This window comes from Drosophila teissieri, chromosome 2R (genome assembly GCF_016746235.2).
Source record: "Drosophila teissieri strain GT53w chromosome 2R, Prin_Dtei_1.1, whole genome shotgun sequence".
Taxonomy (NCBI): Eukaryota; Metazoa; Arthropoda; class Insecta; order Diptera; family Drosophilidae; genus Drosophila; species Drosophila teissieri.
In genome coordinates this window covers 20876719-20896581 of record NC_053030.1, presented here as the reverse complement: position 1 = coordinate 20896581, position 19863 = coordinate 20876719, and the positions used below count along the sequence as shown (strand labels likewise).

The 19863-nt window shown below is 44.9% G+C and overlaps 9 protein-coding genes across 12 annotated transcripts; 7 read left to right on the top strand and 2 right to left on the bottom strand.

Moving 5' to 3' along the window:
* Positions 1-105: 105 nt before the first annotated feature.
* Positions 106-6907, top strand: LOC122614170 (kinesin-like protein KIF12). Of its 3 annotated transcripts, none has more exons than XM_043788666.1 (7): positions 106-1102; positions 4128-4302; positions 4358-4585; positions 4650-4790; positions 5120-5261; positions 5328-6168; positions 6580-6907. In XM_043788666.1, the coding sequence occupies exons 1-7, from the start codon at positions 774-776 to the stop codon at positions 6905-6907; spliced, it is 2184 nt and encodes a 727-aa protein (XP_043644601.1). In that variant the 5' UTR covers positions 106-773. The 3 variants fall into 3 exon arrangements, with proteins under 3 accessions (XP_043644601.1, XP_043644602.1, XP_043644603.1); XM_043788667.1 differs by lacking the exon at positions 6580-6907 and adding an exon at positions 6286-6349; XM_043788668.1 differs by lacking the exon at positions 6580-6907 and adding an exon at positions 6246-6285.
* Positions 6908-7350: 443 nt separating this feature from the next.
* LOC122615242 (guanine nucleotide-binding protein subunit gamma-1) lies at positions 7351-7721 on the top strand. The gene has a single exon (XM_043790205.1). The coding sequence runs from the start codon at positions 7511-7513 to the stop codon at positions 7709-7711; it is 201 nt and encodes a 66-aa protein (XP_043646140.1). The 5' UTR covers positions 7351-7510; the 3' UTR covers positions 7712-7721.
* A 329-nt stretch (positions 7722-8050) lies between these two features.
* LOC122615240 lies at positions 8051-8458 on the top strand. The gene has a single exon (XM_043790203.1). It carries the CDS (start codon positions 8141-8143, stop codon positions 8456-8458), a length of 318 nt encoding a protein of 105 aa, XP_043646138.1. The 5' UTR covers positions 8051-8140.
* LOC122615239 (PSME3-interacting protein) lies at positions 8370-9599 on the top strand. 2 transcript variants are annotated; one of them, XM_043790202.1, is made up of 4 exons: positions 8370-8508; positions 8574-8842; positions 8907-9067; positions 9133-9599. In XM_043790202.1, exons 2-4 carry the CDS (start codon positions 8647-8649, stop codon positions 9523-9525), a joined length of 750 nt encoding a protein of 249 aa, XP_043646137.1. In that variant the 5' UTR covers positions 8370-8508; positions 8574-8646; the 3' UTR covers positions 9526-9599. The 2 variants fall into 2 exon arrangements, with proteins under 2 accessions (XP_043646137.1, XP_043646135.1); XM_043790200.1 differs by having other exon boundaries at positions 8453-8576; positions 8646-8842.
* LOC122615238 (nucleolar GTP-binding protein 2) lies at positions 9520-13191 on the bottom strand. The gene is made up of 3 exons (XM_043790199.1): positions 12868-13191; positions 10798-11476; positions 9520-10739 (listed from the first exon to the last, which is right to left on the bottom strand). Exons 1-3 carry the CDS (start codon positions 13075-13077, stop codon positions 9604-9606), a joined length of 2025 nt encoding a protein of 674 aa, XP_043646134.1. The 5' UTR covers positions 13078-13191; the 3' UTR covers positions 9520-9603.
* A 91-nt stretch (positions 13192-13282) lies between these two features.
* On the top strand, positions 13283-17055 carry LOC122615237 (E3 ubiquitin-protein ligase SH3RF1). The gene is made up of 6 exons (XM_043790198.1): positions 13283-13922; positions 13994-14102; positions 14258-15902; positions 15969-16148; positions 16207-16500; positions 16563-17055. The coding sequence occupies exons 1-6, from the start codon at positions 13809-13811 to the stop codon at positions 16735-16737; spliced, it is 2517 nt and encodes an 838-aa protein (XP_043646133.1). The 5' UTR covers positions 13283-13808; the 3' UTR covers positions 16738-17055.
* Positions 17056-17063: 8 nt separating this feature from the next.
* Positions 17064-17534, bottom strand: LOC122615243 (cytochrome b-c1 complex subunit 10). The gene is made up of 2 exons (XM_043790206.1): positions 17377-17534; positions 17064-17250 (listed from the first exon to the last, which is right to left on the bottom strand). Exons 1-2 carry the CDS (start codon positions 17427-17429, stop codon positions 17130-17132), a joined length of 174 nt encoding a protein of 57 aa, XP_043646141.1. The 5' UTR covers positions 17430-17534; the 3' UTR covers positions 17064-17129.
* A 16-nt stretch (positions 17535-17550) lies between these two features.
* On the top strand, positions 17551-18062 carry LOC122615241. Its single transcript, XM_043790204.1, has 2 exons — positions 17551-17758; positions 17829-18062. Exons 1-2 carry the CDS (start codon positions 17648-17650, stop codon positions 17925-17927), a joined length of 210 nt encoding a protein of 69 aa, XP_043646139.1. The 5' UTR covers positions 17551-17647; the 3' UTR covers positions 17928-18062.
* Positions 18063-18185: 123 nt separating this feature from the next.
* On the top strand, positions 18186-19694 carry LOC122615306 (ras-related protein Rab-4B). Its single transcript, XM_043790341.1, has 4 exons — positions 18186-18431; positions 18500-18580; positions 18652-18984; positions 19045-19694. The coding sequence occupies exons 1-4, from the start codon at positions 18416-18418 to the stop codon at positions 19254-19256; spliced, it is 642 nt and encodes a 213-aa protein (XP_043646276.1). The 5' UTR covers positions 18186-18415; the 3' UTR covers positions 19257-19694.
* The last annotated feature ends 169 nt before the right edge of the window (positions 19695-19863 follow it).

Sequence of the window (19863 nt, the reverse complement as noted above, 5' to 3'; positions counted from 1 at the left end):
TAAAGAATCTTATTCCTAATTCCTAATCCTAAGTTGACTACGCATTTCGCCTTTCAGGGAATTCCTCTAACGTGGCCAATACTTGTTAACCCACCCGTCCGAACTGTGAGTTTAATATCCTGGAAAGGAATGCCACGTTCCCGGCCCTGATTATGCCGAAGTAAATGCAAATAAGCCACGACAAGGCGGCTAATGTTGTTGTAGTTGCGCACGATGAATGGACACGAATGGCGCCAGGGTCAGCAGTGGGGTCATCCACCATCCACCCATCCATTCAGAAGCCTTCCTCATTCGGCGGGGGAGTCCCCTGGTTTGTTTACCAAACAGCACGTAGATTTAATTGCCACTGTGGGAAGGAGTCACTCCGGCGAGTGCCTTTGGCGAGTGGAAGCAACAACCACAACGAAGTTCAATTACAGGTGGTGCCGGGGGGTGTTCCCTAGGTTGACTAGTTGGGCATATGGGTAGGTGGTGGACACTGTTGGCCAGTGGCCACCAGTAGTCGGTGGCCAGTGGTGTGCGTGCGTAGAAATTACCATAAATCTGATGGCTCGAATAAAAAAGGCTGCTCTGGTGAACTTGGCCAGCCAGTTCGTGTTGAGTTTTCGCGGCGAGCGGTTAACCGGAAACGCGGACAATCGCAGAACGGAATTTTTGAATATTAGTCGACCTGCGTGTCCACAGTGCCATGTCCACGGGACATCCTAGTGCTGAGCAAACAATCGACCCCTTATCCCGCTTCTCCCCATTCGCTGGCATCGCCACCGGTGACCATGGTTCGCCGGGCCTCCAGTGTTCCTCATCTGAATAGTAGTGGCGGCAGCAGTGCGGACAGCGCCGGAACGTCGGGCAGTCGCCGTGGTCGGGCTCCAGTGGCCGGCTCCCGCGGCCGCAAGACGCCATCGACCACATCCACTGGCCAGAGTCAGCGGCAGAGTTCCGGCAGCAGCAGCAGTATCCCGCGATCCCGCAGTCTGACCAACGGCATGCGGCGCCTTAGTCCGCAGAAGGGAACTGGCAGTGGCGGTGGCGCTGGCGCCGGAGGAGGAGGAGGAGGTAGCTCCCGGAATACGCCGTATTTCCTCCGTTCACGCGAGAATGAGTAAGTGTGGGATAAGGATTGCGATGCTTCCCACCGTAATCAATAGGCGATAAGTCGTAAACAGTAAAGACCCATAATCAAATATTTAATCATTGCAAGGGCTACTACAGGCATTTATAAATAGACGTAATCCAGAGTTCCATTTTATAGCCAAATAACTGTGACCTTTGGAAAATGTGGATTTAGATTTTGTGATATTTTCGAAGTTTTTGTGGGATTTTAAAAAAATATACATATTTGACTCTTAGAAAACCCATGGCTCAAATTATTTTGTATTAAACCCGGCTTAAGATATATGTATGTATTTTTTGAAATATCAATAGTCATAGGAACACTAAAAACTTTTTAAACTATGGCCAAGTATGGGAAAAGTCCATTATTTATTAAACATTTTTGTAGGAGCCGCCGAGAAAATGTATTAATTTGCATCAGAACGTGTGGCAGGGCGGAAAACGAATACGGAGGAGGGGTAATGATAACACGACAGCTCACCCCCCACAGGCGATCCATTAAAAACCCTTGAGGCAAAGAAAATGACGGAGAGGCACAAGCCAAACCATAATGACCACGCACAATAAGCCAAGAGAGAGACAGTCGAACGGACAGCCGGACGGACAGGCAATCAAGCGGACAGACAAACGGACGAGCAGTTGGCCAGACTGACCGGCCTCCATTTAAACACTCTGTGGGTCGAAAGCGGAGGAAGTATGGGCACAGATCTGGGGGTTGAGTACCCAACGAGCACACGGCACAAATCGATTTTGCAATTAAACCATATTAAAGTCTATACCTGTATCGATGTACACATGCCCGCAATCGAGTATGACCGCAGTCGAGAGCGAAAGTGACACATTTGTGTTGGTTTTTATATTCGGTTTTCATATGCGGGTTCAGGTGCAGAAGACACGACACAATGGAGTTAAGGTTAAGGACCCCAGTTTCTTTGCCCGCTGGCAAGTGGGTTAAGTGTTAGTCTTGGACTTGCCTCGGTTTCGGTAGGATCATTAATAATTTAGAGCAGCAAAGGTGATTGGAGGGTAAAAAGAAAGTTTGAACTAAGGCTACAATTTGCTGCAAAATACATACTTACAATTGCAAAGCACCATTAGATTCATCATTGCCTGAAGAAATTCCCGTACTATTGAGTATTAATTTGAGTAAATAATTTGAGTCACAATTGACACCTACGTATGGCACTTAGTAACTTAATGAATTGCACGGATATACGGAACTAGAATTTATTTTATAGATACGACATGATTAATCCCACCAGGCTAATGCCATTGTGAGCGTTATAATTATTTTGAAGCACGCATGTATTTCAGCCTTCTGATTAATTAATGCGTTGATAGCCATATGATTGACGACACACACCGAAGACTGTAGTGCCATAACCAGTGATAAACATTTACAACCATATATCAAGAAGATAGCGGCTAAATAACCTACAACACTCAACCCAAATGAATTTACGTGGCAGTCCGGAAGTTTCTGTTCGAAAATCCATGTGCATTTCATACTGCTCAAATTCATATGGATTTTCTGGCATGCACAAAACGAGTTAGGTCATAATTACGCCCCGCAGATAATCAAGCCTGACATTTCGTTGCCTAAAACTAGCATGGCTACAAAATATCTCCTACTAGCGGGTCTGGTTCGCTCGGATTCGGAATTGGATTCGGATTCCATGCCCGGGAAATAAAAGTGAGAGTTTCGTTTTTTCCCACTCGCTACGGTTTATTTGATTCGCAAACAAGTGGCCCAGAAAATACCCATATTTTTTTATTGCTCATACGATTTAGCCTGAAATTTCTCGTTACTTTTTAAGCGGTGCTGGAAAAATATTTACCCTATGCAAATATCAACAATACTTACAAGTAGGCTTTCATTTGCTCAGGTACACAAATGTGTCACAGCAAAGAGCTTGTACTTTTCAGTAAACTGACCATAAACTACATAAAATCTCTGCCTTAAAATAAATTTCGGTAATTGACTATGAATAACAATGGTGAAAAGCATTGATTACAATGAATATTTGTAACCAAAATCAAAACTTTCGCTTATAGTTAAGCCTTTGTAGTGGTTGTATTGGCCTATTAAATATTGAGGGCTAGACCAAAAGTTGATTGAACTTTTCTTGGCGTTGGCTTCTCAAGTCGGCACTCTGGGGCTTCGTGTTAATTCCTTTCTATTGGCGCCTTCTGAAATATTTACCAAGTGCACATATTTACCGCAGCAGGCCCAACTCATGTCTGATTAATAAAGGCAGAGTGAATGGCCATTAGGGCATGAATGTTTAACAAGTCATTTACGTGAAAATGTTAAATGTCAGCTATGTGCCACATACAATCACGCCAAGGCGGCTCATCGCACATACGCCGTGTTGTCCAGCCTATTTGCAGTTCAATAAACTGTTTGTATTGGAAACTTTGCTTCGTTTGTGAGGGATATTTTCTGGATAATTGCTGGGTTAGCGAACAAGTGAAACCAAAAGTTTTGGAATCCCTATCAATAATTTACTACTCCATATTTCCATATTTCCAAAAAAGCTGCGATAAAATTCCTTAGAAGCGAGCTCGTTAATCCAATTGAAATGTGACCTCTGCCTCCTACTCCATGCTTACAATAGCGAGTTAGTTTGAAGCGGTGACCAAATAAATCAGAAAAACCCCAAAAGTAACGCGCCATGCCATCCACCCTTAACCTTGACTAATAATAGGCCGGTCGAAGTCAGAGCTCCATCAAGTTCAAGGCAAATCCACCTATTCTGGAAATTTGCAGGGCCCATAACGAATGGAGCTCATAAAACAATGGAAGCCTTCTTTCACTTTGATTGATTAATTGCGATTCTGGTAATTGCGAGCTATGTACATTTGGCATCATAGTTGAACAGCCATATACATGAAGCCTTGAAATATACACTTTCCTCGTACTTTTATTGGTTAATTGCGTTTGGGCTATTTTGTATTTGCTAATTTGGGTACCACTATATGACTTTAAATACAATTAAAATTTATATTCTAAGGATTGGTAGCGCTGACACGCTGGAAATCGTGGCCTCCAAGTCCACGGGTAGCGAGGAGTGCTCAACGCCGGAGGACAATATCAATGTGGTGGTACGAGTGCGTCCTTTGAACGACAAGGAGAAAAGGGATCGACATGGGTCCACGCTTCAGTTTCCCGGGAACGGCCAGGTTATCGTACGTATTATTCTTACAAGCATCTCAACATGATGTTAAAACCAATCCGCTCCAGCTGGAAGGCAACGATGTGGGCCAGAAAAGGTCACATAATCGAGATAGTGTGCGGGTTTTCACCTACAACGTGGTCTTCGAGCCGGGCGCCACGCAGGAGGACATTCTGGACTACTCGGGTATAAAGCGCATCATTGAAATGGGCATCGAGGGATTCAGTTGCACGGCTTTTTGTTACGGCCAAACGGGATCCGGCAAAACGCACACCCTTACTGGACCTCCGGATTTGGTCAGTCAAGCTCTGATGAACTTGTAAAACGTTTAACTTTAAACTTGTTTCTTCCCACTTTAAGTTCGTTGGCAAGCCGAATCCCAAGGATCCGCGACATGGCCTCATCTTCCGCTCGTTTTTGTATCTCTTCCAATTGATTAAGAATCGCAAGGACGTCAATTACGTGCTTAAAGCCTCCTTCATGGAAATCTACAATGAGCGGGTAAGTGGCGCCCAACGAGGGACCCTCTAATCCACTTCAATGGACATGGCTTGACCTCTGCAATATCAATTTAAATCCTAATTGCATTTGCCATAATACCGATTGCTCGTCCGCAAACATGCATACCAGTGACCTCCATTAATGGATGTCAGTACGCTGCACCCACCGAAAACAGACGGACGGGTAGTCCACCCACCTTTCGTAGATTGTCACTATGCGTGAAATGTTTCTGCATTTTGCGTGGCATTTCATTGATTTGTTTTCTTAGCCTACCTGCCATTTCCATATTGGTTTCGCAAATTGAATTGCATTTTTTATCAATCCCCTAGGTAATCGATTTGCTCAACCCGGGAAGTGCACGAAAACCTTTGGCGGTGCGCTGGTCCAAGAAATCGGGGGGTTTCTTTGTGGAGAACCTTTTCACGGTGGACTGCGAAGAATTGGATGACCTTCTGGCCGTCCTGGAAGAGGGTAAGCAGTTGTTATCCTTTCATAAACTAGTTGTTTTGCTCACATTCTATATTGCTGTCCCTGTAGGTATGAGAAATCGTGCTGTTGGCTCTCATGCCATGAACGACCACTCCTCGCGGTCCCACACAATATTGACCGTTCACATCCTGTCCGATCAGCAAACGGATGGTGGGGTGTTCCTTTCCAAGCACGGAAAGATTAACTTTGTGGACCTGGCTGGCAGTGAGTTAACCAAGAAGACGATGAGCGAAGGGAAGACCCTGGAAGAGGCCAATAACATCAACAAGAGTCTTATGGTCCTCGGCTACTGTATCTCCTCGTTGAGCGACTCCAAGAAAAGGACGGGTCACATCCCGTACCGAGATAGCCAACTCACCAAGCTGCTGGCCGACAGTCTGGCGGGGAATGGTGTCACCTTGATGATCGCTTGCGTTTCCCCCGCCCACTATAATCATGCGGAAACTCTGAACACCTTGCGATATGCCTCGCGGGCGAAGAGGATACGCACCAAGCCAGTGATAAAGATGGATCCGAGGGAGGCGCTGATTCTCAGCCTAAAGCGTGACATCCATGCACTCCAAATGGAGAATGACCACCTCAAGGCGGCCTTGAATCTGCATCATCAAGCAGCTCCGAATGGCGGGCCGGCTGAGAATCTTCTGGAGCTCCAACTGGATCGAGTGAGCAGCGGTGGTGGAATACCAGTGCCCAAAGTTGATCTGCAGCGATTACCAGAGCTAGATGGCTCCGAGCTAGCCGAACTCGTTAAACTCTACATGGTGGAGAACGAATCCCTGAGGCAGGAGAATAATCATCTGTTCACCGTGCGGGAAACAATTCTTAGGGATCAGGAGATTGTCTGCCGTGAAAACGAGCGGCTGCTCAAGAAACTGGAGGATGTCAATAAGTAAGTGGGATGCATGTTGAGTTGGTGTAGTTAAGATAGTTTATGAATCTTGAACTGGCTTTTGCTTCCATCTCCAGGACTGGCTCATTGTTCTCTCCCATTTCTGACTCGTTCTAGGTCGAATCCGAACGGGAATGAGGACATTGAGCCAAGCCAGGAGGAGCAGCCGAAAAAGGAGTGAACTATTACCTATATATCGGACGTTTTCTACTTTTTAGCCAGTTTTATGTAAAGTGTATTTGTAAATGTTAAAAAAAACAAGCCAAGAGTGTGACTAGTCATGTAAGGATTTGTAATAAAAGTTTGTTTTTGTTCCTATGAGCCGATCTTTTTTATAACTTTCATTACTAAGTAACAACATTGTCTGTGCCATGATCAAATTAATATTTATGTATTATTTATATTCTTTAGAGTCTGTGTACGTTCACCGTTGATACCAGCACGTCCGGCTATATCTCCAACGACAGGAAAGGAAACACCTGGCACTGAGATCTGGACAAATCCAGAACCGCTTCAATCTCCACCAGGACCAGAGCTCCCAATAGAGCAGCGAATGTCAGAGAATGCGGATAGAAGGACAGATACGGCTCAAAAGCGCATCGATCAGAAGAGAATAGCCAAGAATATTCTGATTATGGCCAATGCATTCCGGAAACCGGACTCAGACATAACCAAGGAGTTGAACCTTAATCCGGAGGAGGCGCATGCTAAGCAGCCGACAGAGTTTATGCCAGAGTAAGTGTAAGAAGCATCACCTAAACAACTTCATTTTTAACTCCACTTTTAATTACAGCATGCTTACATAAGTAACATTAAATGGAAAAAGTTGTAAACTCAGAGAATAATATATATTATATATTTTTGCAATAAATAAAATGAAAGGCGTCCAAAACATTGAGCAATCAATCTATGATTCAAATTGATGTTTATCAATAGGTCACATAAAATTAATAAGTCACTCTCATTCAATTTTATTATCAATAATTGTGTATAGTTTCATCTTCGTATAAATTCAAATAAATCAACCTGCGAACGGGCTTAAAGATTCAAAAAAAAGTTGGGGGTTGTGGGCAACCCCCGAAAAGCTTTTGGAAAACTGCTGGGAAAAGTCGGAAAATAAAAGCACCATTCTCAACGCGGTCACACTTTAGTAAATATTGATTTTTCAGCCCCCAAAAAAAAAATATATATTAGCAGCCAGGAGAAGTAGTGCGCATATTTCTCTATTACAATACCAGAGAAATTTAAACAAACATAACTTAAAATAAATCAGGGACATTACAGCAGCATTAGCATACCAGCAACCACCATAGGTCTCGCGGAGACAGCCGTCCTGGACATAATGGCTGCTAATTTGCAACAGCAGCGCTCCATCAACTTGCAGCTACGGCGGGAAATGGAGATGGAGCGGATGCCCGTCTCGGTGGCCTGCTCCTTGATGATGAAGTACATGTTGGAGCACGAGGAAGAGGATTGCCTGCTCAGCGGCTTCACCCAGAAGGTGAATCCGTTTCGCGAGAAGAGCTCCTGCAGCATCATATAGATTCGGATACATCATGATCCGGACCCAATTCTAACAGTATTATCCTATAAAGTATACTCAATGATGGCCGGTATCCGAACCCAGCCGTGCCAGTCGTATAACCTATTTGCTGTTCGTTGTATGTAAGTGTGCCGACCTCAATTATGTCTATAAACTAAGTATATGCAATGGAATCGCACGAACCGAGAATTTATGGATGTATAAACAAAGTAGGAGGAACCGTCTTGACCTAAAACGCCTGCATATGTGTGTTTAAATATCGTGTATTTTGCTAATCCTGTAGCTCTTTATTGGAGACTTTAGCAAAGCCGCCTTCTATATAGATGTTTCCTATTGAGATATTCCTGAAATAAAGCCATGTAGCCAGTGATTTTCATGTGAAGGGAGTTTGTTTCGATTTGGTTGTGGTAAAATTTTCAAAATTTCAGAATGTTCCGGATTAGCTGCTCCACTTTGGCATGGGCAATGCGACCAAGCAAGTCCCTATCCGCGAATCCCTACTTTGTTTTCCTAGATCACTTCCGGATTAATCTTCAAAAGCGGGGCATTTACCAACTGAATCCGATTTCTGTGGCCAAAATAGCCGGCAGAAAATGGCGAGAAATGACTGTCGCCCAGAAATCTGTTTTTGTGCAGATAGCCGAGATAAATCGAGCCAGGACTAAGGGCCGTGGACGCCCCAGTGTTCCAGTTGGAGGAGTAAGGCGCTGTCGAATTAAAAGAGTCTATAGGGATAGTTCGTTTTAGTGGCATGTGGCAAGTTTTTAAAACAAAAAATGACAAAGAAACATTAGCAGGTAGATTCCCGCCAATATTTCAAATTTCCTTGAGACCCTAGCAACACTTCTATAACAATGCACAGCTGGTAATTCAACGTTTACAACACTGGCAATAATTGTGGTGTCTAAAAAAGAGCAATATTACGAAAATACAGCATGAGTTCGGGATTTGTGACTGAAGCTGAGGCGGCCGAGCAAAGGCAGAGACGTCAGGAGGAATGGGAGCGTGTACGTCAGCCGGAGGATCCACTAGAACGACCCGAGGAGCCCTACGACGGACGCTCACTGTACGAACGCCTCAAACAGAATAAGGACAAGAAGGACATGGAGTACGAGGAAGCTCATAAGCTGAGTAAGTCTTTGCCAAAGGCAATGCAATCTGGCTGCCCTAACATACGCAATATATGTACGTACAGAAAACCTCATCCGTGGACTGGACGACGATGAGGTGCAGTTTCTGGAGTTGGTCGATGCCCATAAAATGCACGCGGAGCGCCAGCAAATGCGCGACGAGGAGCTAGAACTAAAGGATTTCCGCAATCGCGTGGAGAAGCTGCAGGAAGAGAGTGTAGACAAGGTGGGTACGGTTTCGGGAGATAATTCATTGAATTTACAATCCCTCAAATTTCCTCAAACCTTCAGAAACTGCAGGCTGAACTAAAAACCACAGCCAAATCCGCGGGAGCTTCGGTCGGGCGTAGCACTCAAAAGACGCTGCTCGGCCAGGGCATCAAGAGGAAAAACGGAGAACTGCCAACCACCAGCAAGGTAGCCAAAATCACTGAGGATGAGGTGGTCCAGACAGCAACGAATGAGGCAACCAAGGACCCTGCTGATAAGACTACAAACACCACATTTACTACTAACAAATACAACCAGGGAGCCCTAAAATGCATCGCTGTACTTCCGGGCATCGGCTCCTACACAGAGTCTAGTGACTCGGAGGCCAGCACCGATGAGGAGGAACCCGACATTTGTAGCCGAACCGACTTGTGTGGCCGCAAACTTCCCAAAAAGAAGCAGTGCACGGAGTAGGATCAACTTTTTATTTGGATTCTTAATATGTAGTTTTTCCTTGCAAGAGAATATAGCCTAGAGTGTAAACGTAACGATTTACGCGTCTTTCTTTTTGTTTCTATTGCGATTCTTAACGTTTGTCGTCTCATAAAAGTTGCTACCAATCTTCTTGCGTTTCTGACTGCGCTCCAAAGAACGTTTTTGCTTAGCCGTCAACCGAGGAGCCTTTGAAGTGCTAGGACCGTCTTCGTCAGAACTGCCAGCATCGTCCGAATCTCCAGGTTGTATTTTGGCCACGCGGAATTTGCCAGACGATGTGATAGCCAGTTGTTGAGGCTTCTTTGACTTGGCCTTTTTGTGCACAACGCGTTGCAAGTCCTCATTGTACTCATCCTCCGAGTAGAACTCATCCGCTCCATCGCTGGACTCCTCCTCCTCTTCACCGAGGTTGTGAATGCGAGCTTTTTTCCTTGCAGCACGCTCGGCCTTCTGCTGCTCCAACAGCTCTAGATCTATGTGATCAAGATCCTTAACATCTTGCTGCTCGTACTCAAGACCCACGCGAATTTTTCTAAAATCTTGGATCTGCTTAAACTCGCGAGCCTTCTTTACAGACTCACTGACGAATGTCGGTGCCTCGGATCTAGCATCTTCGTTGGGATCTTCTGCAACTACTTCCTCCTGCTTACCCTCCTGGGACTTGGGGACGGCGAATCCTTCGGGGGGAACGTAGAAAGGCAGTTTGCCACGTTGCCAATCGTTAAGCACCATACGAGCAGTTACCGTAACGTCCGGCTCACCACCTTTTAGCAACTTGCCGGTTTTTTGGGCCAACTGTTCTAAGAAGTGTGTGGATGTGTTCCAGTGTTCGATTTTGTAGTTCTTTGAAATGTACTCCGAACGAACGCGTTTCAGCAGGGAGTCTACGTAATCTTCAGGATTTGTGACGAGCTCCACCCGCACTACACCCTTCAACACCTTCTCGGTGTCAGTCTCCGCGGTGGGATACACTACGCCAGGACAATCGATCAAGAAGATGCGTTTCATTAGCGTTATATACTGCCACACTTTCGTCTCCCCCGCAATTGGTGCTACTTTGCAAACCTTTTTTGAGCGTAGCGCATTAATAACAGAAGATTTACCCACGTTGGGATACCCAATGAAGCCCACACTGATCTGTTTTTTGTCCAAATGCAGTTTGCCCAACTGACGAAAGAGGTTGATGAGCGCACCTATAAAATGAATTGATTTTCAGCACTAATAATTAATATTTTTAGTTTATAAACTTACCTTTGCCAAATGGATGTTGTAGGGAGGCATGGAAGGCAATGGTAGGATACTCGGCACTAAGAATAGCCACCCAACGCTGGGTTACCCACACCGGCACCAGATCAACCTTGTTCAGGATGAAGAATAGATGTTTGTGCGGTTTCTCCTTGCGCAAGAACTCCTCAATGTACTTCGAACGCGTGCCCATGGGATCGCGAGCATCCAGTACCTGAAGCAGCACATCGGACGCATCAACCACCTTGTGGAGCTCGTTCCAGATGCGCTTGCTCTGTCCGGCACCAAACACCCAATCACGGACGGCCTTCTTTTCACCAGTGTCCTCGCGGATTAGATCCAAATCCTTAGCGGAATCGTACTTATCGGCCTGGTCATCGGCTGCCTTGCTCAGATCCTCCAGATCGCGAACCTTAAGACTGACCCGCTTGCGCTGCTTTTTGGGACCAAAGGTACTGTCGAAGCTCTCGGTGTCCAGCAAATGAACCCTTTTGTATTTCGCTGCCTCGTTTAGTAACGTCACCGGCAATTGGGATGGCTTCATGATCACCTGGTAGGGATCCTTGACAGCTTTGCCAATCTCATCCTGAAATTTTTGCAAAGCTGTTTGCGAGATAACCCGAGAATTGCTGAACCACTTGGGCGTGGGCTCAACACGAGCCATTGTTCCAGCAGGCAGGCGCCCCTAAAAGTAAACACATTATTAGGATTAGTATTAAGTATTAAATGGTTTGTAGCGTATTCTCTTGATCTAATTCATATTTATTGAATTTTTTGTATAAGTATTCTATTTACATTTTAAGCTTTACACAAATCCCTATCGATATTTCTGTACATTGTACAACTTGTCTGTGATCGATTACCGATTGGCTAGTCATCGCCCTTTGTATCCTATATAAGCAAAATTTATCGACTACGAATTCCACGTGTTAATGCTTGTCATAAGGGTCGACAAAAAAGTTCAAGTTTCCTACTAAAACAACATGAATCCGGGATCATCTAAGCGAGGAGCTCGCAGCTCTGATTCGTCGTTGTCGCAGCAAATGAAACAGAACATTAGCAAAATGAACGACCTGGTTGCTGAACTGCAGGAAGAGAAGCAGAAGGTGGATAGCCTGCAGCAGAAGGACGAAGAAAGAAAGCAGGAGATGGCGGAGCAAAACGCGAGTCTGCAGCGACGTGTGCAGGAGCTGGAGCTGCTAAATGCGCAATTGGAACAATTCAACAGCGAGCGCATAGGAATTTTGCAGCAACTGCAGGTCGAGATGTGCAACTACGCAACTATTCAGGAGAAGTTTTCCGAAGAAGAGCAGACCATGCAAGCTATAGTGCGTGAGCTAGAAGAGGAGCGTCAGGATCTGCTTAATGAACTGGCCATCAAGAACGTCATCAGCGCGGATAGCATCGACGATATGAACGAGGAGCTAGACGATCTTAATCAGCAGTTAAATGATAAGTCCGAGGACAATTCCTGCGTGATTTGTTTATCGCCCTGGGACTCTGAGGGCGAACATCGCGTGGTTTCGTTGCGCTGCGGCCACCTTTTTGGTAGTAAATGCGTCCGAACAGCCCTTCGTCGTTCGCGTCAATGCCCTATCTGCCAGAAGCGGGCTCACCCCGCCGACGTCCGCAAAATCTATACTTAATAATATTAAAATAGAATCTCTACTTGGCAAAGCCCTGTTAAAAAAGTTTTATAACATCTGATTTGGTTAAGCTACCTTTATACTCCTTTTAGTCTTGTATGCATATTTAAAACAGTATATATACATATATCAACAGTGCCAAAAAGATTTAAAAATGGGACTCTACAACAAGAATAAATAACAATAAAGCTTAACAAAAATACGTATAAAATGTTTTAATCCTTTAATGCATTCAGTTACTGAACACCAAGATTTGGATTTGGCGTCGATATTTTAAATTGCTCTTTTGTGTAGTAGATGACCATTTCAGAAAATAAACAATTATTTTAAATTATTGACGTTGCAATAAATGGCAATGGCTATTACTGAAATTCTATGAGTCGAAAAATAATAATTATCATAGGTATTGCATCCCGACATTAAGACTCACCTGGAATGGAGCGGGCGTGAGGATCTTTCCAGTGCGATCGCGTTTGGCCTTGAAGTTTCGGTACATCTGGAGCCGCTTGATGGTGCCCTTCGTGCGGGGGTGGGCGACTCCCTTGAGGCCGCTTTTGGGGCGCTCCGGATTCATCGAGTGGTTTGAGTGGTTGAACCCCTGCGTCCGGGGCTTACCCGGGGTGCTGCGTACTTTCGGCATGGTGTCCTAAGAATGCCGTGTGCCTTGTTTATAAATTAATACGTATGCTTAGGCACGCTCAAACCAAAACACACGTGTTTGGTTGAACTAAAAAAAACAAAGGGATCGTGCGTAGTTCAGCACTGTCTGAATTTGCTACCCAACACTGAAATGCGCCTTCTAAAATCTCTACTACGAGGAATGGTCACACTAAAATCACAACAGTATTAAACATCAGTTTGGGAACAACTTAAAAGTTATTTGCACTTAATGAATGCAACTATTACTTGGGTACATATGTACTTGAAATACTTCTTTTCAATTAAAGTGAATTTAAAAAATGTGCCTTACAATCTTAGCCACTTTTTGGCGAATAAATGCGGAACAATCGTTCCTATTGGGCAAATACATCTGACCACCACTGTGTTCAAGTAGCAAGCTGGTTTTATATCCGTGTGCCTATGTACATTTGTATCCGCTTGGCCACGAGCTTCGGCTGCACTTAGCAAACTTAAAAAATTAAACGATTGAATCTTGCCTATTTCAACGAAGAGATAATGTGATTTAAAGCATTTCAAACGACCCGTAGTGATTAGTTTAGTAGTGTTTAGCATTCGGGCAACATTTATTTCCCAAGCGCGACTTGGGATTGCGTATGCGTGTGCCAGCCCCTGCATGTGTGTGTGTTTTGGAATGTGGCCCTGCACGAAATTCAAATAGTGACCATCCTTGAGATTTTGCATACTGGCAAGATGGACGAGCACACGCTGAACGACCTGTTGGAGTGCTCCGTGTGTCTTGAGCGACTGGACACCACATCGAAGGTGCTGCCATGCCAGCACACCTTCTGCCGCAAATGCTTGCAGGTGAGTAATTGTAGTGGGTTTTCTTTATATGTATATCTTATAACCTGAATGATTTCATCATCCTATACCAGGACATTGTGGCCAGTCAGCACAAGTTGCGATGCCCGGAGTGCCGCATCCTGGTCTCTTGCAAAATCGATGAGCTGCCTCCAAACGTCTTGCTGATGCGAATCTTAGAAGGTAACAGCTACGCCCACACCAACCTCAACTGGCACAGCACAGCAGCCTACGCTGAAAATCAAAGAATGCTTGACTTTATGAGTGCGGCAGAGTGGCTTTAGCAATTGTATGTGAACTTTACCTAACTTTAAACACCCTTTCTCTAATTCACACAGGCATGAAACAAAATGCAGCAGCTGGCAAAGGAGAAGAAAAGGGAGAGGAGACTGAAACGCAGCCTGAGAGGCCCAAAACTCAGCCGCCAGCGGAATCAGTGGCACCGCCTGGCAACCAACTACTCCAGCTGCAGTCACATCAGCAATCTCAGCAGCCGACTCGCCACAAGCAACGTCGATTTCTACTCCCCCACGCCTATGCCCTCTTCGACTTCGCCTCCTGTGAAGCCAACGATCTAAAGTTCAAGAAAGGGGATCTTATATTAATCAAACATCGCATCGACAACAACTGGTTTGTGGGTCAGGCAAATGGTCAGGAGGGCACGTTCCCCATCAACTACGTAAAGGTATCGGTTCCGCTGCCCATGCCGCAATGCATCGCCATGTATGACTTTAAGATGGGGCCCAACGACGAGGAGGGATGCCTGGAATTTAAGAAAAGCACAGTAATACATGTAATGCGACGAGTTGATCATAATTGGGCAGAAGGACGAATTGGCCAGACCATCGGAATCTTTCCAATAGCATTCGTTGAGCTGAATGCAGCGGCCAAAAAGCTGCTGGACAGTAAGTTACACACCCATCCATTGTGCCATCCACCGAAGCAACAGGGGCAACGGGCGCTTCCTCCGGTTCCAGTAATTGATCCCACAGTGGTCACGGAATCCAGTTCAGGATCCTCAAACTCCACGCCTGCCAGCAGTACCTCAAGCTCCACATCCAGCTCAAATAACTGCAGTCCGAATCACCAATCCTCACTGCCGAATACCCCTAAACATATAGAAGCTTCCGGATCGGCGTCCGTTCGTTTCCGTGACAAGGGAGCCAAGGAAAAACGCCACTCACTAAATGCTTTGCTGGGAGGAGGAGCTCCACTAAGTCTGCTGCAGACGAACCGCCATTCGGCTGAAATTCTGAGCCTGCCCCATGAACTAAGCCGCTTGGAAGTGTCCAACTTAGGAGCTCCGAATCCCACATCCGCCCCGCAGTCCTCGCGCGTGCTTAAGACCACTGTTCAGCAGCAGATGCCACCAAATTTGCCCTGGGGATACTTAGCTCTGTTCCCATACAAACCACGCCAAACGGATGAGCTGGAATTAAAGAAGGGCTGTGTCTACATTGTGACCGAACGATGTGTGGACGGTTGGTTCAAGGGAAAAAACTGGTTGGACACTACCGGAGTATTCCCGGGCAACTACCTGACGCCCCTACGCACCCGCGACCAGCAGCAGTTAATGCATCAATGGAAATATGTTCCCCAAAACTCTGATGTCCAGATGGCACACGCACAGCAGCATCCAGTGGCAGCTGATGCCAGACTTAACAACATGGTGTCCATGCAACCACCGGATTTGCCACCTCGTCAGCAACAGGCCACCGCCACGACCACCAGTTGCTCTATTTGGTCAAAACCTGTGGAAGCAATGTTTAGCAGAAAATCGGAACCCAAGCCTGAAACTGCCCCAGCCCCAACTACAAGCAGCAGCTCCTCTGGAGCAGTAGGACTGATGAGGCGATTTACTCATATGAAAACACGCTCCAAATCTCCGGGAGCGTCCCTGCAGCAAGCTCCCAAAGAAGTTATCAGCACAAATGTGGAATCTACCACAAACACATCAGCTAAATTGCACCCAGTACATGTGAGGTAAGAACCGCAATAATGAGTTGTCATTATAGACCAGAATAAAAGGTTGTTCTTTTATATCTTTAGATCCGGTTCGTGCCCCAGTCAACTGCAGCACAGTCAACCGCTTAATGAAACTCCGGCAGCAAAGACAGCGGCACATCAACAGCAGTTTCTGCCCAAACAACTGCCTCCTGCTTCTACGAACACCATTTCGTACGGATCACAACGCGTGAAAGGAAACAAGGATCGTCCTCACTTGATTTGGTTCGTTTAGCTTAATTTAAAGGCATTTCACTTAACTAACTTTTCAATTGTAATTCAGCGCAAGACAATCTTTAGATGCAGCTACATTTCGCAGTATGTACAGCAATGTCGCGTCGCCGCCGCCACCTACTTGCTCCGTGGCCACAGCTGTCTACGCAGGTGGTCAGCAGCAGCCGATTTCTGGAGTAGGAGCGCAATCCCAGTTGCATGCCAATATGATCATTGCACCCAACCATCGGAAGTCGCATAGCCTAGATGCGAGTCATGTGCTGAGTCCCAGCAGCAATATGATCACGGAGGCGGCCATAAAGGCTAGCGCCACCACCAAGTCTCCTTACTGCACGCGGGAAAGGTAGGTTTTCCAATACATTATTGTAAGCTTAGAAGTTTACTAATGTAGCCTTTTTATCGTAGTCGCTTCCGTTGCATTGTGCCGTATCCACCAAACAGCGACATCGAACTAGAGCTACATTTGGGCGACATCATCTACGTCCAGCGGAAGCAGAAGAACGGCTGGTACAAGGGCACCCATGCCCGTACCCACAAAACCGGACTGTTCCCCGCCTCCTTTGTTGAACCGGATTGTTAGACCATATAGGTCAAACTAGAATTTATTAAGCGAAATTCCAAATTACTTGTCTAAAAAGATTCAATCGTCGATCTATTTGGGCTTCCAATTCGCAATATCCTATTTCTCTTTTCAAAAAAGAAACCGTTTTGTACTTTTCCCCTCGAATGGGCAGCTCGCCATTGTACTTTTTTATACAATGCTTAATCAAAATAGGCTAGCCATGTAAGACTTAGGGAACAGTTACTTAAGCCCTAGCGATTAGTTAGCTAGAGAAATAATCTAACCGATCCTTGTGCCCTCTACGAAGTTATTTGTAATATACGATATTCAGTAATACCCTTTGGTCGTTTTAACTTATTTTATTACCAAGCAAAACATCGAGGCTAACTGTGGATTCAACTACTGCAAGGTTACTCGCTTTTTTCGAACTTGGATCCGTAGATGGGCACGTACTGCAGGACCAGCTTCCAGTCGGTGTAGTAGAGCACGGCCAGGCCAGCAGCTCCTCCGAATCCGGCTCCAGATCGGATGCTACGAATCAAAGGAAACTAGTTGAGTTCTCTGGATGGTTATGCAATGTGTGGTTTGGTAGCAGTAAGAGTGTGGTAACCCTTATGAATCCTTGATGCACAATCAAGTACGACATCGTATACTCACAAGGAACTCGCGATCTCAGCGTGTTTCTTGCCAAAAGGTATGCGGAAAGCCATTCTTGTTGATTTAATTACTTTTCTCTCGCACCAAAAGATTCGCAATGAATGCAATAGTTTCGAATGTCCTAAATAATACCGCTACAGTGTGACCGTAGGATTGCGATAAACTTTAAATGCAAGGTGTGACAACTCTGTGTGGCCTACGTGAGAACCACAAATAATCATCAACAAAAACTTCTATTCGCAAAGAACTAATCCAAAAATACGAAATTAAAATGAAAATATCTGTTTTTGGGGAACTCAACACTTTCGAGCTGTTTGTCTTGTCCACTGTGATACCGGCGTTGTTCGTTTTCCTGTGGATTCTGATATCTGGCGATATGAAGGTAGGGCAGATAGTTCTTATCAGAATTTTCAATTTTAAGTAATTTTCCCTTTCTGGTCTTATTTATACAGAACTTCAAGGGCAGCAAATTGGCATACTCAGTTTATACGGCCAAGGATCCCATTAATTGCTATCAAGACTACGAACCAAAAAAGCAAAAGGACACTTAAACTACATATATGCCCGCCCGCATGGAATAAGAGCTCCCAACATCTTTTAAACTTGTATATATGTATAAGAATTCAGTGACGATCCAAGGATTTGTAGAAAAAAACAATAAACCCTTTGCGGATACATACAAAATATTTTGTTTGTTCTTTTAGCTTTCATATATCTGGCATGGTTGGAAATATTTTAAAAGTAAACAAAACTCCAATTGCATTATGAATCATATTTTAAAATAAGTGGTCACACTCGCTCATGGTATTTTCGCGTTTGTAGCGAACTTTCTTACTGAACTAAGCACAGTCAGAGATTTTAAGGTAATTTTTGGTTTCCCAGTTGTTTAAATGCTTCATTAACGACGGATATTGCGAGTTTTGATCGTGTCCTGCGCACTTCCTGGTGCCCATACGCACCAGCAATCCGATTATCCCGAAAACAAGCCAAAAATCAAAACAAACAAAGAAGACAACTACGCAGAAGAGGAACTAAAACAATGTCGGAAACATACGGTTTGTCACCAAGCAACTAACTAATTAATGACTGTTTCTAATTAATTCCGTTGCTCGCACTCATCTAGATTACCTGTTCAAGTTCCTAATAATTGGCAGTGCTGGTAGTGGTAAGAGTTGTCTGTTGCATCATTTCATCGAGAGCAAGTGTAAGTTAGTAGCACGGAAATTGTAGATCCTTATACTTATAGACCCCAAATGCATTTCATACTATCATCAGTCAAAGACGACAGTTCGCACACCATTGGAGTAGAGTTCGGCTCCCGGATTGTGAATGTGGGCGGGAAGTCGGTGAAGTTACAGATATGGGATACGGCCGGACAGGAGAGATTTCGATCCGTGACAAGATCGTACTATCGCGGAGCTGCTGGAGCTCTACTTGTCTACGACGCCACTTCGCGGGACTCTTTTAATGCTTTGACAAACTGGCTGAATGATGCTCGCACCCTGGCCAGCCCAAACATTGTAATCCTTTTGGTGGGCAACAAAAAGGACTTGGAGGAGGCGCGTGATGTGACCTTTTTGGAGGCAAGCACCTTTGCCCAAGAAAACGGTATGTTTTCCACGATTATCTATCAATTTCCTATCAATCTAAGTCTCTTTGTCGCTACAGAGCTTATCTTCCTGGAGACGAGCGCCAAGACAGGGGAGAATGTGGAGGAGGCCTTCCTCAAGTGCTCAAAGACTATCCTGGCCAAAATTGAGACCGGAGAGCTGGATCCCGAGCGCATCGGCAGCGGTATCCAGTACGGCGGAGCTGCCCTTCGTAACTTACAGACACGACAGCGCAGCATCAATAAGCCCGATTGCACCTGTCGCGTTTAGGCTGCACGAGTTGTGCTTATTTATCTCCATTTAATCTCAACCCGGAATGCGCATTCGGATTCCAACTTAGTTGTATTGTGTACTTGTGTGTGTCCACTTTTTAGTACGTATTTTGTCTTGCTAGATTATTCATTCCAAATGTAAGCATATTGCTCTTCTTCATATTGTTTTAACATAACTAATTACCATTTTGAAAGCCTATGATTTCGGGTTTACCCCAAATGTTACTTACTATAATTTGTAATTCGTGAAGCACTAGAGCCTTCGAGCAACAAAGGATGTATGGCTATAGGCACATGGATCGGATCTGGAGGTTGAAGAGAATGCACTCGGCATTTTTAATGTAAATAACTGGTGTTACGTCGTTGACGACGTTGCCGATTGTAAATCTAATTGAAGCATGCACGCGGTAAATAAAAACGCAAAATGATAAATGCATTTTTGTATCAAAAAATTTATTTCGGCCTAAGGTATAAACATTTTTAATTTGGGAAGATCTTATATTTCACCTTTAACAAATAACGATTACAGCTAAAACATGTTAAAAGAACTTTAAGTTCGAAGAAAGAAAGCGGAAAACGAATCATAAAAAATCTGTACATATACA

Bases quoted from the DNA above. Each gene is read 5' to 3' on its own strand.
- LOC122615241 (XM_043790204.1), top strand. From the start codon at position 17,648: ATGAAAATATCTGTTTTTGGGGAACTCAACACTTTCGAGCTGTTTGTC. The intron at 17,759-17,828 runs GTAGGGCAGATA...TTATTTATACAG, and splicing joins TGATATCTGGCGATATGAAG to AACTTCAAGGGCAGCAAATT.
- LOC122615240 (XM_043790203.1), top strand. From the start codon at position 8,141: ATGTTCCGGATTAGCTGCTCCACTTTGGCATGGGCAATGCGACCAAGC.
- LOC122615243 (XM_043790206.1), bottom strand. From the start codon at position 17,429: ATGGCTTTCCGCATACCTTTTGGCAAGAAACACGCTGAGATCGCGAGT. The intron at 17,251-17,376 runs GTGAGTATACGA...TTTGATTCGTAG, and splicing joins GCTGAGATCGCGAGTTCCTT to CATCCGATCTGGAGCCGGAT.
- LOC122615242 (XM_043790205.1), top strand. From the start codon at position 7,511: ATGGCTGCTAATTTGCAACAGCAGCGCTCCATCAACTTGCAGCTACGG.
- LOC122614170 (XM_043788666.1), top strand. From the start codon at position 774: ATGGTTCGCCGGGCCTCCAGTGTTCCTCATCTGAATAGTAGTGGCGGC. The intron at 4,303-4,357 runs GTACGTATTATT...AATCCGCTCCAG, and splicing joins CCGGGAACGGCCAGGTTATC to CTGGAAGGCAACGATGTGGG. The intron at 5,262-5,327 runs GTAAGCAGTTGT...CTGTCCCTGTAG, and splicing joins TCTGGCCGTCCTGGAAGAGG to GTATGAGAAATCGTGCTGTT.
- LOC122615238 (XM_043790199.1), bottom strand. From the start codon at position 13,077: ATGCCGAAAGTACGCAGCACCCCGGGTAAGCCCCGGACGCAGGGGTTC. The intron at 11,477-12,867 runs GTGAGTCTTAAT...GTTTACTTTTAG, and splicing joins TCACGCCCGCTCCATTCCAG to GGGCGCCTGCCTGCTGGAAC. The intron at 10,740-10,797 runs GTAAGTTTATAA...TTCATTTTATAG, and splicing joins ACAACATCCATTTGGCAAAG to GTGCGCTCATCAACCTCTTT.
- LOC122615237 (XM_043790198.1), top strand. From the start codon at position 13,809: ATGGACGAGCACACGCTGAACGACCTGTTGGAGTGCTCCGTGTGTCTT. The intron at 14,103-14,257 runs GTAACAGCTACG...TAATTCACACAG, and splicing joins GCTGATGCGAATCTTAGAAG to GCATGAAACAAAATGCAGCA. The intron at 16,501-16,562 runs GTAGGTTTTCCA...TTTTTATCGTAG, and splicing joins CCTTACTGCACGCGGGAAAG to TCGCTTCCGTTGCATTGTGC.
- LOC122615306 (XM_043790341.1), top strand. The intron at 18,581-18,651 runs GTAAGTTAGTAG...TACTATCATCAG, and splicing joins TCATTTCATCGAGAGCAAGT to TCAAAGACGACAGTTCGCAC. The intron at 18,985-19,044 runs GTATGTTTTCCA...TTGTCGCTACAG, and splicing joins CACCTTTGCCCAAGAAAACG to AGCTTATCTTCCTGGAGACG.
- LOC122615239 (XM_043790200.1), top strand. The intron at 8,843-8,906 runs GTAAGTCTTTGC...ATGTACGTACAG, and splicing joins CGAGGAAGCTCATAAGCTGA to AAAACCTCATCCGTGGACTG. The intron at 9,068-9,132 runs GTGGGTACGGTT...TCAAACCTTCAG, and splicing joins AGGAAGAGAGTGTAGACAAG to AAACTGCAGGCTGAACTAAA.